At 43.4% G+C, this 16,332-nt stretch overlaps 1 protein-coding gene across 46 annotated transcripts in view; it reads left to right on the top strand.

Annotated features, from left to right (window-relative positions):
• Nucleotides 1-16,332, top strand: part of MAP2 (microtubule associated protein 2) — a 236,821-nt gene that overhangs the window by 216,626 nt on the left and 3,863 nt on the right. For 41 of the 46 annotated variants that reach the window (XM_017747015.1, XM_017747013.1, XM_017746995.1 and 38 more), the window contains 2 exons: nt 1,343-1,686; nt 16,065-16,157. In XM_017747015.1, the coding sequence (XP_017602504.1) occupies nt 1,343-1,686; nt 16,065-16,157 (437 nt within the window). The remainder of the gene's footprint in view (nt 1-1,342; nt 1,687-16,064; nt 16,158-16,332) is intronic. The other 5 variants (XM_017747026.1, XM_017747016.1, XM_017747035.1 and 2 more) reach the window with 1 other exon arrangement.

The raw sequence follows: 16,332 nt of genomic DNA, 5'->3' as shown, positions 1-16,332 counted from the left end.
GCTGCCACAGCAGCCAGCCCATTCTCCTGATCAGGAGTGAGAGACCATTAAGCATTTGGCAGTGTGGTGAAGGGCTGAGGAATGAAAAATAAGTATACCAGACCTGCAAAGAGGTGGGAATAAAGTAATTCCCTTTCTGTCTCAGATGGTAGAGAAGCTTTAGGGTTTGGAAAGAAAGATACCTGTTCAGGGAAATGAATAAGGCATCAGGAGGTGAGTGGTATATGTTCAGTCTGCCTAATGAATCATGTACAGCAAAGAGTGTCTCCTGAGCCGCAGGGGCAGGAGTGCATTGGGTTTGGGCTACCATCATTGCACAAACAGAATTATTAGCAAATACTTTAAATAAGAATTTGTTTCATCCCACTGGATTCTTTAGAGAGGCCCATTGGATTTATAATTTCTGAACATTTGAAGGGTGAAAACATACATGCACCTATTCAGCATTAGGGTTCCCAGGTTTTGAGAATTGCTTTGGTCTTTCTCTCCATGAGTATTCTCAGCAAAATTTTACTTTGGAGATATCTCAGCTTCTGTTTATTTATGTTTGAGAGTCAGGAGCAGAGCTGGCTGTAGAAAGCACAGCTAAACTGATCCTTGTGCTCCGTGAAAAGGACTTGGCAGTGCCATAAACACTGAATGGAGCTGCTACAAAATGATATAGTTGGGTTTTTTTAACTTGCATGCAGCAGTAAGCAGAATGTGACTTTGTATCAAGGTTGCCTCTGGTAATGGCTTTCTTTCACTGAACTAATGAAAAATAGCAATTGAATGTGAGGACATCTACACACCTACGCAACAGAGCTATAGCTTGTGCTCCAGCTGAATGCCCACCAGGGGTTTATCTGCAGTTTACTGGCAGTGGTATGAGAAACAGCATCAGCCAGGCACTCACAGCCTTTCGTTTCAGGAATATTATCAGAATTTTTACTGCTTTCTAGTTTATTGCCCAGATCCACTGAAATTGGTTGGATCAAGTCCCAAAGGTTGGATTCCAAGGATGCTTCTCATCCTTTCCCCAAAATGGAAATAAATGTGATGATGTGCCTTGTTTAGCCAGCTTTGCAGGAAGCATAGGTATTGTGGGAAGCACTCCTGTGTTACAGAATGGAGAGCTCAGTCACTGGGGGGGCAATAGCTCGACTTCTTATGGCAAGGTAATTCCTGGCAGGTTGTTTAGCAAAGTAAGACACAGACACATTCAGCCTGCTGTTCCAGCAGTAGCACTGCCATCTTAAAGAGCTGTGTCTCACTTGGTACGCAGGGATGCAGTTTTGGTGGTACAAAGGGAGGAAGAGCTGTATTTCTGTGGCTCTAAAACTGTTTTTTTTCTTGAATGTAGGATCAGAGCCAATTCGTAGCAGAACGGGGAAAAGTGGAACTTCTACCCCCACTACTCCTGGCTCCACTGCCATCACTCCAGGGACACCACCAAGCTATGCCTCTCGTACCCCAGGCACTCCAGGGACACCCAGTTACTCCAGAACTCCCCACACTCCTGGGACCCCCAAATCTGCAATACTGGTACCTACTGAGAAAAAAGTTGCCATAATTCGCACTCCTCCTAAATCTCCAGCCACTCCAAAGCAGCTACGAGTTATTAATCAGCCTCTACCTGACCTCAAGAATGTCAGGTCCAAAATTGGGTCAACGGATAATATCAAATACCAGCCTAAAGGAGGGCAGGTAAGGATTCCACCCTTTATGTTCATCCATACGTTATTTAGTCTTATGTGTGCACCTTTGTGATAGGCATAGGATAGGAGCCATTTTGAGTTGCCTTGTAAAGCTACTTCTGTTCTCCAAATCCCTTGCTTGTTTAAGTGATGTTAAATGGCAAGGACAAGGACAGTCTTCAGAAACTATCTTGCCATATGAAAACTAACAGTGCCTAACTGAGATACATTAAAAAATTTCGAACAGGAGTTTGCACTCCATGCCATAGATATGTTTCTGCCTGAGTCTCAGCAGTTGCTGCTTACTTAGTCTTTATCAGTACAAAAAAATAAGATGGTTGTTTAATTAACACTAGTTGAAAATTAACCCACGTATATGTTAGCGGGATCACACAGCACTTTGCCTTTTCCTGTGCCATTTTATATGACGTGCATTGTATTGGATGAAGTTAATGAGGGTTGCAGCCTCCAACTTCATAAATGCACCCCACGGTAAAGATGGGGGAAGGGGGCAGATATTAGACTTAACTGGTTTTCTGGCTCCTGGGTTCAAATAAGCCAGAACAGGGCTTAAACTGTATGAACTGGAGGGTGTATGTAAGTCTAATACACATAAGAATGTGTTGTAAGGCATATCAGATTTTCTATTCTCATTGAAAGAACAAGAATTCAGTGACATCTTGATGTGATTAAAAGCTGAAAAAAGAGGTAATTTCATACCTTGCAGTTAGGCAACCAAGCACATTTTCATAAGGATTGCCTTCAGCTAAAGACTGAACCTGTGTGTAGGATGGCAAAATCAAAGGATCTCAGAATGCTTTGGGTTGAAGGTGACCCTAAAGATCATCAAATTCTAGCCCGCTCCCATGTGGCCTTGAACACTTCCAGGGATGGGGCATCAGCCACTTCTCTGGGCAATCTGTGCCAGTGCCTCACCACCCTTACAATTAAGACTACCTTCCCAATATCCCATCTAACCCTGCCTTCTGGCAGTTTGAAGCCATTCCACCTTATCCTGTGACTCCAGGCCTTTGTCCAAAGTCCCTCTCCAGCTCTCTTGGAGCCCCTTAGGCACTGGAAGGGGCTCTAAGGTCTGCCCAGAGCCTTTTCTACTCCAGGCAGAACAATCTCAACTCTCTCAGTCTGTCTTTGTAGCAGAGGTGCTCCAGCCCTCTGAGCATCTTCACAGCCCTCCTCTGGACTTGTTCCAGCAGGTCCATGTCTGTCCTATATTGGGGACGCAGTACTCCAGGGGGGTGTCATGAGAGCAGAGGGGCAGAATCTTCCCCTTCTCCACCTGCAGATTACTCTTCTTTGGATGCAGCCCAGGACATGGTTGGTTTCAGGGATGCAGGTGTACATGACCGGCTCATGTCTAGCTCTCATCCACTAGCACCCCCAAGTCCTTCTCGGCAGGGCTGCTCTCAATCCATTCTCCATTCAGCCTGTATTTGTGCTTGGGATTACCCTGACCCACGTGAAGGACCTTGCACTTGGCCTTGCTGAAATCCCCTGTTAATTACAGAGAGAACTCACCAAATTTTGGAAGGGGCAGTAAAAATGGAGGCTTTCATGCTAAGCAGAAGCTTTTGGAGACTGAGGGAAAGTCAGATAGGAAGTACCATAAATCTTGCTGAGGTATGATGCTTATACCTTCCTCTTCGGAGCCTCTGCTTGATATTCTACCAAGCAGAGCCAAAGCCAGAGCTGGAATAGTCTTCCCTCATTTTTGAGCAATGCAGAAATGCTAACACAGATGGCATTAAAAGCCAAACTTATGTCCAAGCAATTTCCTTTTCTTTCCATTTGGAAGAACTGTTCTAGCTTACAGGAGGAAGCCATCCATTCGGTTAATACTTAAGGAGTTATAAAACCAATAATAACCTGAAAGATATTCTGTGATTTAGCAACAAAGAAGCTGAAGGAGGAAAAAAATACAACTTACCAACATTTATGCTAAAAATATGGACAACTCAAGTCTTATGTGTGTAAACAATTATGTTGATGTATTTTTTGTAAGGAGTACCTGTATATTTTGTATTGATTCTAGACAGAACCCTGTGGCAAAAACACCCAGAGCCTTCAGCTCCCTTTTACTTCCTTTACTTACTTTACTACTACAGCAAAGGCAATGTGAGTGCTGTATGAAGGGTTCATTTCTCAACTGCCGCCAGGGACAGGACATCAGGGTGATGAACATGTTCCCCATTCGGTTGTCCTGAAAACAGGACATTCCAGAAAGCTGGATTGCACAGTGTTTCTAGATCAGATACTTACATATATATATATGTATGTGTATGAGTGTTGGAATTGATAGTGGAACTTAGAGAACAGTGAGGTTTGCCTAATGCTGCCCCAGAAAAAAATAATTAATCGGATCAAAACTTAACATGGCAGCCCTGTGCCTGCTGTAGGTCTTCCAGAGAAAAAGAACAGGCTCATATTTTAAACAGTAAGATATCTCTAAGGTGTTGATCCTGTTTTCATGGTAAATTAACACATTCAGTACTTTCCAGGATTTGGACAGTAGCCATTTACTCATAAAGTCAAGAATATAATGCCTCAGCAAAGGTACTTCTGCCTTTATTTTGACAGGTGTGATTATTTTGCATGGGAGCTCCACTCCGTTTGACATAACGTGTAGCAGATGGTCATGGTGTGCATGGGCTCCAGCAACACAAGTTCAGACTGTGCTTCTGGATCAGCATTCCTCATATAGGCCCAGCTGTTGGTCTTAGGGCCCAAAACCAGCACCACAGCAGCCTGTCCTCCTCCTCTTTGTTACTCTCTCTGGAGTGTTAACAATTATAGAAGACCAGGGGGCCACAGCAAATTGTATTTCTTTGTAGACACCATGACTAGAGAGCTAAATTTCCTTAGCAGCTCTAACGAGCTGCTCAAAGTCTTTGCTGAGCAGTGAAGGATGGCACAGCAGCTGGCATTTCATTGCTGTGGGCATCACAGGGGAAATCTGCTGGGTGAACAAAATGTCACTGAAGCTAAAGCATTTTTTAGTTCCAGTGGTATGCGGCCACTGAGCTGTAGGTTGGGCAAAGAGAAGCTCACTGAATTTTTCCTTTATGTCTCGTTTATGCCATAGTTTCTCAGTCTAGACAAGAGGTTTTGGGATAAAGCTTTTCCAGTTTCTACAGTTGAATTTTATAGGGTCTGTGAGAGCAACACATGAAAGCTAATTTCATTTCCTTGTGTCTGCTCAGTTCTTTAATGTCTGGTAGCAATATTACCCTGGCTGAAATGAACTGTTATCTGCTATTTGCATTTAGTGATGATACATGAAACAAACAGAAACCTGCTTTATAACCTGAACTGGAAGTGCTGATAGCAATAGCCACAGGAAAAACAAGCAGAGAAAAACCCAGCATATATCTAGGCAAGTACATAAACATAACATGCAAATCACTAAAGGAATACAGATATGCAGCCCAAAAGTGTAATTTGGAGACAGACTGTCCTTTTTCCAGCAGTATATTTAAACCTGGCACAAGGACTTCTCTTCGATCTGTTCTAGAGAAAGCTGCACTTTGAAACTGCCAGAGGCTGGGGTGCAAAACTGAAGAAGCTCTTGTGGATGTCTGAATTCTAAATAAATCAAGAAGTGCAGTGCTTCAGCTTGGAATTTTATCAAAAGCTCATCAGACAGCAGAGTGATCTTACTTCAGCTCTGACTTGCCCTCCATAGAAACAAAGAAAAGGGGAGAAAACATTCCACCTGAATGGGGGTTGTGTGAGTGTCAGGTGTGCGAAGAGAATGCTTTTAGGGGAAGAAACAAGTTAACTTTGCACTGCATTAAGCTCCTGCTAGGAAGAGATGGCTTGAGATACGTTTAATTGGTATTCTGCAGTGGGGAGAAATGAGGGGCTTCTCTGCTCTGTGATGCAGCCAGTAGGTAGTTGTCTGGTTTGCTCTTTATGCTACAGTGTGGTGAAATATATCATTATTGGCAAAGCTCAGAGGCAGCTTGCTTATGGGTATGTCTGCTGGGCTTCAGATGGATTTTCACACTGCATCAGCTGTGGAGGAAATGCTGTGCTTTCAAAAGTAACCCATTTGCATCCATTATTTCTCAGACAGCCCAAAGGAAGCATGAAGAGCTGGGAGAAGGGGTTGGAAATCTATTTCAGATGCCAAGACTGATTTTTTGTTGCATTTTTTTGGTTCAGATTTTTGGTTTTCTTTTTGAAATTCTGTCTGTGAATGTGGTTGGTACCATATCAGAGTACAGAAGTGCACTAATTGAGTCTTTTCATTCCTGTCAAGGCAGAGTATTTATAATGCATCATAGGCCAGCAACCAAGGATAAAACTAACCTAGATTTCTTTTGATTATCTCTTAAAATGTATACCTAAAATCTAAGCCATGGGCAAGAACTTCAGTGGATGTGACACAGCAGAGCTTCATCAAGTGAATGGAGCTGCACAGACTAGAATTACATGTATAAGCTTTAAAATGCCACTAATTACAGTGACAGCCAGGCACCTTGTAGGAAGTAAGATGACACATAGAAACCGAAGCCATGCTGAAGAATGAAATGTTCCTTGAAGTTTTTTAGGAGGATTAAGGAAGAACTTTACCATCTTTCCTAAACTGTAAAAAACAAAGTGCAACTAGTAATGGGTCAGAAAATCTGAACAAATTGATGACACCACTATTCAGTAGATGCTTTCCAAAAACCACAGGAATGCTTGCAAGGAAAATAGGCATATGTGTTAGATGATAAAATAGACTGACACTGGGAGGACATCTCAGAGGTGGGCAGAGGAGTAGGCTTGAATGGGTGTCTTTTGTTACCTTCAAAATCAGTGTGCATTGATGCCAAATTGATTTTTTTTGCCTTGTCTTCTTTTATACATTCTCTGTATTATTTACACATATATTTGTAGCTCTTAAGCCTATTATTGTATTTGTAGCCTAGCTCCAGTACTTTTCCTTACCCTACCCAATAAGCAGACAAAACACATTCCAAAGGTTCCAAGCTGGGGGTCCAAGGCTCCTATCCTATCTTGGTTCTTCCTGGGAACCAAGGCCGAGACGAGCTCTTCAAGACATATTTTTATAAATAGTTTAGTCCCTATCTAGAGGAGGGGGAATTAGAAAAGGAGTTGAACTGGGGGGATTACCTCACCAACTATGCTTCTAATTGGGGATATGCTAATTTGCAAAACCTATAAAAATTGTATACACATTATGCTGTGTGTGCATCTTTGGTGTTTTCCTCTTGACGAATTGTGCACCTAAAGATCCTTATAAAGGTAACCCCTTTTCATCACCCTAACTGTGTCTGGTTCATGATTTTAGGACCAGTGAAAAGGCATCAGGGTGGCAGGAGAGATTCCACCCCCAACACATGCCTCAGTCCCCCATCACAATTTACAACCCTGTCTGCAGAGAACAGTGGTTTTCTGGCATGTTCCCTGCCTCAGTGACAGCGTGCCAGGGTGCAGTCAGTACAGACACAGACAGGTCTGGTTGGTGCACCTCCTGGAGAAAGGCAGGTCAAAATTCTCAGTTAAGTTTCCCTTGAGATGGTGTCTTATAATTCCTCCTCTTTTTGCTGTTTCACATGTCTTTGCACTTTATGAACACTCATGGCTGCACAAAACCTGAAAGTCTATATGTTATATACTGTTGGTGCAATGGCTGCTGAAGAGTGTCCAAAAGAGTGATGGAGAGCAAGGTTTCACAAAAAGTGCTGTCTGAGCTGTTGCTGGATCCCACTCTCCTTCAGCCCATCATGTGCTTTTTCTCCAGTCCATTCTGATCTGCAACATAGTTGAGTCAAAACTACTTAGGCCCAAGTTAAGAGGACGTGCCTGCACAGGCCAGTGATGAACATAAATGAGCTTATAAGAGCCAAACTTGGTGCCTTCCCTAGCCAGAGGCACATGAGGCAGCTGTACAGGGAGGTGTGGATTGACGTGCAGCATGGCTGTTGTTGCATGATGTAGCTGAGAGACTGGGAAGCAATTGTTTCCACATTGTTGGCTGCACTCATTGGAATAAGTTTGTGCATTTGTCAACTCAATAATTCAAAACTGTAAAATAAATTAATCTCTGTCAGTCTGCTTTTGTTTTCCTTGTACATTCCCAGATTTGGGGATTTGCAAGATATTTGAAGGGATTTGTTCTGCACTGAAAATTAGAAACGGATTCACCACTTGTTAATTGCAGATCTACAAATGTGAAGAGAATTTAGGAGTTTCAGGTACACTTTCAAAACTCTGTCAGAGCTCAAACCTATTTAAGTTAATGAAATTTAGACTTTTGGCTGATAATTGCAGATTGGACAGAAAATAACATCTTGCAGCTCCTGTGTTCAGACTGCACTTGTTCAAAGGAAGTTGCCTGAGTACAGTCTGTACAGTTAAATCTTGAATTATTCCAGATAAAAAGCTAGATGTTCTTCCTGACACATATTTTAGAAAAATTAAGCAATCACTGCCAGCCTCTAGGAAGTTTCAGAAGGGCTTTTTTGAGGAAAGGTGTTTGGTTGCTAGAAATGAGCAGGGAATTAGGACTTCCTCTATGGCAGTGACAGCATAACATCACTGCAGCACCTAACCCATCTGTAAAACGTGCACCCTGCCTGTGAGGCAAACTGTGAACCACAATCAGGAGGCTCCCAAGCAGTCTCATGAGCTCTAGCCACCAACAAAACTTCTACCCACTGTGGTAGCCATATGTCTCTCCATTTTTTGGAGGGAGTGAGCAGCAGTGCCCTGATTTCTGCCAGTCAGATGTTCAGTTTAGGGCTGAAGGTACCACTTCTGGACGATTCAGTATCTTTCCACCAACTACAGTTGGCAGCATATGCAACCAGTTCCAACTCTTAGCTGGCTAATGTTAGAAGAGTCAAATCCCAACCATGATATACTGTGCATTGTTGTTCTCTCATTAATAAGTATGGGGAGAAGCTGTATTTTTTCCCTAGAGTAGATTGAAATTACCAGTTCCTGTGAAAGTCTGAGTTATCCCAGCAGCAAGCTCAGCAAAGGACATGTTTCCAGCTGAGATCTAACTAGTCTAGATTTTGAGAAATAAAATGAGAAAGGTTGTTGTTTTGGGAAAAATGTTCGGGCAATATGTAGTCTGGATCAGAGCTGTTTCATTTTGCATGGAAAGGTTAGAAAAAGTTTGTTTTGTTAGACAGGAAAGGGCAGGAAAGAAAAGAAAAGAAACCTTAGGTTTTATATTGGAAATTTGGATTTGAACAATAAAGAGATGCTAGGGGAATATCTGCTGAATGTTGGGAAAGCCAGCTTGCATAAAGAGGTGACTGCAAGGTATTTTTGAACTTGGACTGAACAACCTAATTTTCTCCATTATGCTGGACTAAAGAAGTTCCAGATGTAGTGACTCAAAACTCACCTCTTTTCAGAGATACGGAAACTGATTGGGAAACTGATACCTGATGCTCAACACTTGATATTTGAAGCTAATAGTACTCTTTCCATGAGTAGGAACTGTTGTGTCTAAAATTTAAGTATTGGTCTCTGAATTTTAGCAAAATCTGTTAGGTTGTTTGTTGTTGGGTTGTTGTTGTTGCTGTTGAAGCGAGTATTAAACCAAGGATTTTGTGTTTTAGGTGAATTAATTGCACTCCCAGGATTTTTTTATTTGGTGGGTGTGGATCTTCAATAGTTTTTTACAGTTCCTTTGATCAGCTCCCCAGCTTTAGTGAGAAATGTGATAGCAGAATGTGCTACAGTTCATCTGACAGGGATCTTGCACTTCCTTGAACTCTCTGTTAAATTCAGCTGTTGTCTCTTGACTGTAAAGTCTTTGGCATGGAAAATGGTCATTTCACTTTGTACTTCTAGCACAATTATGTAGACCCTCTCAGTATTTCTCCATAGGCCTTTCCTCCTTATTGGTAGGGACATGCCTAGCTCAGTATGGCCATCTTATTAATTACTTTAGTACAGTTACGTGCAGGTAGGTGGAAAGAAGCTTGTAAATCAGCCACTTGTCCTACACAAGGATTCAAGACTTGGCTGATCACAAGATACCGTTTCTGTTTTTACTGGTATATCGCTAACCCAAGTTCCGTGGCTTCTGTGCCGGAGCGTGAGGTGCTCTTCCAAAATGTTTTGCTCTTCCAAAAAGGTCTCATAAGCCGCTCGGCAGGACCACCACACACTCACACACGCGTGCATGCACAAACACACGAATAGCTCTAGTAATATGGGTCGATGGCAAAGAGGCAGGAAGGGTCTCTGTTTGGGGTTCCACGGACGGAGGTTTATTGCAGCCACACCGTGAATGGTTCCAGGGACGAAGACAGAGAACAATGAAGAGTCCAGGTTTAAGTACAGGGGTGGGGCGAGCGCCAGGGACCAATGATCTGAGGGCACAGGGCCAGTACAAAGGCGGGACTAGGGAATGGGAACCAGTGGGGAAGATCTGGGGGAGTGGCGAGGGGCAAAGGCCATCCAGGGAACCTGGAGTGGAGAACTCTCTAGGACATGAAACATATAAGGTAGCAACGGCGTGGGGTGGCCAACGGCCAACCAGAAATGTAGAACTGGGGTACATTACCATAACCGAACAAAGCATTCTGGGAGAGGCTTCTCTTCTCACCCTAACCTAGACAGAAGTCTCTGGTACTAGGGACTGTCTTACCTGAGACCTCTCTGTGTGCCTTGTACCACAGGCTAACCGGTAACCACACTGGTACTTCCCATTGAAAGTATCTATTTTCAGTTGTTTGTTTCACAGTTTAACATTCAGGCTGAAATATTATCTGCTCAGTGTCTGCCTCTCAGTATGTTCTTAAAAGTCAGAAATGCCTGTACCTTGCTCACTCTTTACTAAGAGCAGGGTGAGAATAGTACATTATTTTGCCTATGTCCAGCACAGCCTTTTATTTTGAATTTCACTAGCTTCTGGACTGACAGCCTTGCTGGTGTATGTATCTGCTTATTCCAGGAATGGAAAGGCTGAACATGATCACAAGCCCTGTCTGTAGGTGTGGAAAATCTGAGGCACAGTCTTTCTCTTCAAGGACTGTACTGTGCCAAATAAATACCCTCCGTCTCCCTTTCCTCTCCCTGTAGCCTCTGCCAGGAGCATGAAGAGCAGTGTCATCTGTCCTTGGAATTTGGAAGCACTTGGACTCTCTCTTGATTCTAATCAGTTTTTAACCTTAACCTTACTTCCTGTGCATGACCAATTCTTGTCTCACTTAAATAGCTGTGAACTTGGAGATCAAACATTGAAATAATGTCTAGTTCCCGGGACATAGCTCAGTCAAATTGCTGTGGTAAATAGAAGGAACCTTCCCTTTTTGATAAGCTGTTAGGAGTCTGGAAGCTTTTCCCAGTGTCACAGCTCCACAGCATGTTCAAACAGCAAGTAGAGCCAAGTTAGAGTGTTTTTAAATGTTTTAGGCAGTGTTTTTGGCAGAGCTTCTCAGAGACCCTAATTGCAAGGCAGGGAGAACAAAAGCCATCATCTTCTTGAAAAACATATTCAGAGCCTGTAATTTCATCAGCATCACAATTTTTATTCTTCAAATATCTGTTTCAATATATACCAGTTATGGACTCTCTGCCCAGATGTTGGTAAGTTAGGGGCTTTTCCTCTTTTTGTGAAAACCAGCTGAACTGAATTATTCTAGGCAGACGTGGAATATAATTCTGTCTCTTGCATAAGCAGAGTTTGGACATTGATGTCTTTAGCAGTGAACTAAACTGATAAACACAACGGAACTAAATTCTCTTAGGCATTTCCCTACCTTCCTTTCAGTGTTTCTACATATTTCTGCTCATCACAAACACAGTGGTGTAGTACTGGCAGAGGAGGACCTGCAAACTGTTGTACATAGAGTCTTTGAAATCCAACTCATTTTCTGCTAACAGGAGGCATATATCTGACTGGAACATTCACAAGTATTGTGTCTCAGAGCCTGTCTTCTTGTTGTGCCAGACAGCTTAACCCAAAACTATTCCCTGTGCTCTAGTGATGATGTTGCCCTTGGGCAACAAACCCCAGCTGTTCTGATTGCCAGTCAGGCCTCTGAAGGAGTAGGAAGGAAATTAGTTAACTCTGCTGAGTGCAGAACAATATATGGCCTCATCTAAATCAACTTTGAGAAAAATACCTTCAACACTTGTTTTCCTTGCAGGCTATGCATAAATGCTCCACATTGCCCAGAGCTCTCACAGGTAGCATCCAAACAGCATAGGTGGTGTTGGAGTGCACTCTCCCAGTCCTGCTGGGGACTCTCTGGAAGCAGTGGGAGTCATTGAGGCTATACTGTGTGCCTGTTGGCACACAGTCTGCCTTGGGCTTTGGTTCTGGACCATTGCTGAGGCATCATCAGAGGACAGTGAGGGGAAGGTCTGTCAGACTACGAGGACTTCAGACAGAAGCCGGTTTTCTTTTGGGCAATATGGTTTTGTAGAATAAACATGGCATTGTCTGTAAGGCTTTAATTTTCCACTGTGGTGTAATTTCACGTAATTATGACAAATGCTGAGGAACCTCAGCTTCATCTTAATCAAAATACTGACTTCCAGGCCCTTTCCAGCATACCTGGGCAAACCAGTATCACATCAGAAGAGAATGTACCCACTTCAGACTGGCAGGTCAGAGCAAAGGTTACAAGGGACTTTGTCAGGACATTATCTTGTTGGGATGTCTAGAGAGTGTGAATAGAAGGCGGTGCTGTTTCTGCCACAGACTTTCATTTTGCTACCAACAAAATGTTCCCTTTCCTAAATGAGAGCATGAGCGGGCTTGATCTTGCATTTAAATTTCAGCACAATTGAAGTGCATATATGTGCATCCCTACCACACCTCCACCCACACACAAGATGTACATACACATTGAGAACACAGAGAACCTTCCTGGTGAGTCATGGTTTTTGTGCTGTCTCAGTTGCCAGCAGCTACATCATCTAATTCCTTTCATCAAGTGCCATCATAAAAGTTTACCATTTTCTTGTAGCTGTGCTCCCTAGGGAGGTAGTTCCAGAGCCTCCCTGCTCTGATGGTTAAAGACTTCCCTCCAGATGCCAGCTTCAAATGATTCATAGGTCAGTTTACATTCTTTGTTTGCAAGCCAAAGTTTCTCTTTAGCCTAAATGGTTCCTGTCCCTTTCTGGTAAGCCCCCGCTCCTTTTTACAGTCTGATTCCTCAAACAAAACTACTCCTGCAGTCACACTGGCTGGCTGGCAAATCTCAGCCTTTCTCAACTCATTTGGAACTTGTTGCCCAGCTTCAGCCAGTGCTGGCAAGGGAGCAGTGGTGAGAAACATAGGCAGTCCTTCCACACTGAGTGATGGTTGTTGGCAGAATATGAAACAGAGACTCAGCGTTAACATCGTCACTGCGGTAAAGGCAGTGAACTCAGCCCCTCCCCACAATCAGGGACAACAAACAGTTGGCTGGTGTGTATTAGCCTGTTCGCCCAGTCTAGCAGGCGTGGGAGAAAGCTTGGGACAAAATGCTGGCTAGAGAGGATAGGGCTTGCTGAAGTATATAGGATGGATGAATTAAGCAGTTTAAAGCCCTAATCTACGGGAAACAAAGCTCCATTCATTTGTGGAACACTGAGTTATAGAGGACAGTTATGATATAAATATATCCAGGGATACTGACATATCCCAGGAAAGGGTGACACAGATCATCAGGGAAAACCTGAATCAGTGCAGTTCTTCCCTGTGCCAGATGACCAGTAGAATGCATCCACTCAGCTCTCTCCGGCCCTCAGTGTAAGACACAAATGATGCATAGGTCTCCTGCTGGCCCCACTGCACACGGGCACATTTCACCCAGTGAGACGGAGAGGATAATTGAGATGATTGGTTCTCTATATATATGCTAGCCAGGTCCATGGGCCATGAGACTCTTAAACTGTCAGACTTCGGAGTGCAAATCAACCTTTAGGACTTGATCAAAGGCACTGCCTCAACTTTTCACCTTCCTTTGGCTCCATTTTAAGCTACAGGCCCCCAGTCCACAGTGCAGAGGTCTTGCCTGCATCAGCATTTTCAGAGCAAATGAATCCCTTTGGCCGTAGCTAAGAGGTGCTGCTGACCCATCACTGAGAGAGATGTGCTCAGAAAGTGCCAGGAAGGCTTTCTGTTTTGCCCAGTTGTGTCTGGCCAGAAGCTCTCTGGGAACCAGATCTGAATGCACATCTGATGTGTGTTTCTGTAATTGATGTGACATGTGTCTTATATAGTACTGGGGTACATTTTTAAACAAACAGTATATTGAGAGAAAGCACAAGCATAAAATTAGAAAGGCATTTGCTTTCATATTTCAGCGTACATTGGTTTACTTGGACAGATAAGCAGATGGGAGGGGGGAAAGACAGAAATCAGTTTGACTATTGAAGATTTTGAAATCCACCAACTGGTGACCTACCAGTTGTGGAATTTGCTGGTGCTGTCATCACTGTTATTGCTGAGCATGCCATCACCACAAATCTTTATCAGTTAAAGCAAGGTTTTTGCTTTAAACTGAAAAGAAAGTTTAAAAGAATCTTAACATTCTAAAGGTTTGATTTAGTTGTTACATGTAATAAGAAGGATCCATGAAACAGCTTGCTGTGAAGAACTTACTCATATTAGCTGCAAAGAGTTACCCTCTGAACATTTCTTCTGAGAATTTACTGGGTTTAAGTTAAGGGTGCACTCCAGGTGCTCTGTACCAGAGGATTCAACTCAGTATCTAAATGTGCAGTTATCCCCACTGCAGGAGCCAAAAGCTGCAAAACCTGATGCCCCTGTAAGAGGGCAAATCGTCTTTTCCTAGTCTGGAGAGGTGAGGCACAGAGGGAGTGATTCGTCTCAGATTTATCAGGGAACCTGGGGCAGTTTGGAGACCTGAAGCCAGGAAGCAGAAATTTCATAGGGTTCTACTTCCTCCCACTGACTGCTTCAGCTGTTCTGCTGCTGCTTTGTGCTCCCAAAGTGGTGAGAAGCTGCAGTAAGGAACCCCAGTGTGCATTTCCCTCTGTCTTATCTAGGTACTGGTTAGTCACTGTAGCTTTACCTACAACAGTAGCCAACAGGGCTGTGCTAAGTAATACGTCAGTGAAGGCTCTGTAAGTGCCATTTAGCAAAATGCATAATTACCCAAATTCTGTGGCTTTCTGTACAGGAAAGAGAGTAAATTCCTATTGTATAGTAATACATAAAAATAAAATCCAATGTAACATTTGATTAAAGATTTCATATTTAACCCAGAGAAAGAATATGCTGCACTCTGATGCAAAGAAGGCAGGTGCAACCTTAGAAAGAAACACCTTCTCACACACCTGAAAACTCTATTACTGATGAGCACAACCCCCTGCTCTTGCTCAGAAATAAATCTGAAAATGGTGTTAGTCAGGTGTGCACCCAGCTGTCTCTGCTCACTAGTAATTGCCATCCAGCTGCACATCATTCCCTGGGAGTACAATTATTGGTGGCGCCTAAGTTCTGCTAAGTAGAGAAACTGCTTTGCCATGGGGGTCAAGCATGGGACAGCATGGCCTGCCCTTGACAGAGTTTCCCTCCAGGCACTGTCCTATGCCTGCAATACATCTGTGGCTAAGGTAACATTAAAAATGTGGACTCCTGGCATGTGTAAGGGGGGCTGGCATCATCGAGGGAAAAGCAAATACCTTATCTTGTGTGAAGAGATGAAAAACACAGGGGAGAAGCACAGTGCTGCTAGTACTAGAAAGTAGTTGTGCTCAAATCTGTGGCCAGCATCAGAAATCAAAATGCAGTGATTGCAGCTCTAGGTTTCCAGATGCTGTTGTTTTCTGCCTTGCCCTGTAGTAGATGACAATAAAGAGAGAGAGCAGTAGAGAGCTCTGACTACAGTTTTAAGTAATTTTGTTGCTCCCCTTTCCCGGGACACTGAGGTCTGTTTCATGTATGTAGCTGCTATTACGGCTGTATGGTAGAAGAAGGGTTGGAATACCTCAGGATTTCAGCCTGTGTCTGTGCTGGCTGGATCTGGGATTTCTGCATCAAAGGCTGGAGTGCTGAGCTGTGGGAAGGAGGGTTCCCACCTTCTTGTGGCCAGTTCAGCAGAAATACTGAACATCACTCAATAGAGCTTAGGACAGGCAAGCATGGAATTCGTCAAATTTTTCAGGGAAAAGCCACCTCTCATACCTCGCAGTATAAAACTTTCCCCTTTGTATTTCACCACCACTTTGTGAGGTAGAAAAAGAGCAGCATAATGTATTTACAGATGCTGTGTGAACATACTAAGCACAGAGATTGACAGGATTTACTTTCTCACATTTCAATACAAGTGTCAGAAGAGGGAGTCACCATAGGAGGCAAATTACCCTGGTTTCGTCGTCCTGCACCCTGAGTGTGTGTATGGTATATAGTAAGTTACCTCCAATTCCTTTTAGGTTAGGATTTTAAACAAGAAGATCGATTTTAGTGGTATTCAGTCCCGGTGTGGTTCCAGAGATAACATCAAACATTCTGCAGGGGGAGGAAATGTAAGTAGTACGGACACCCTGTGAACAGGCACTTCCACTGTGGTGACCCACCTCACATAACCAGAACCCTCTGTCTCCCTTCCTTTGAGCACTACTTTCCTTCTTGCTGCTGTTTCACATGTGAGTTTGGTCTGGTAGTCATGTGAGCCCTGTGTGTGCAGTGGAGGCCTCTTGA

Source organism: Corvus brachyrhynchos, unplaced genomic scaffold (genome assembly GCF_000691975.1).
Source record: "Corvus brachyrhynchos isolate BGI_N302 unplaced genomic scaffold, ASM69197v1 scaffold481, whole genome shotgun sequence".
In the NCBI taxonomy this organism is placed as follows: Eukaryota; Metazoa; Chordata; class Aves; order Passeriformes; family Corvidae; genus Corvus; species Corvus brachyrhynchos.
This window is presented reverse-complemented; position numbering and strand designations above follow the sequence as displayed.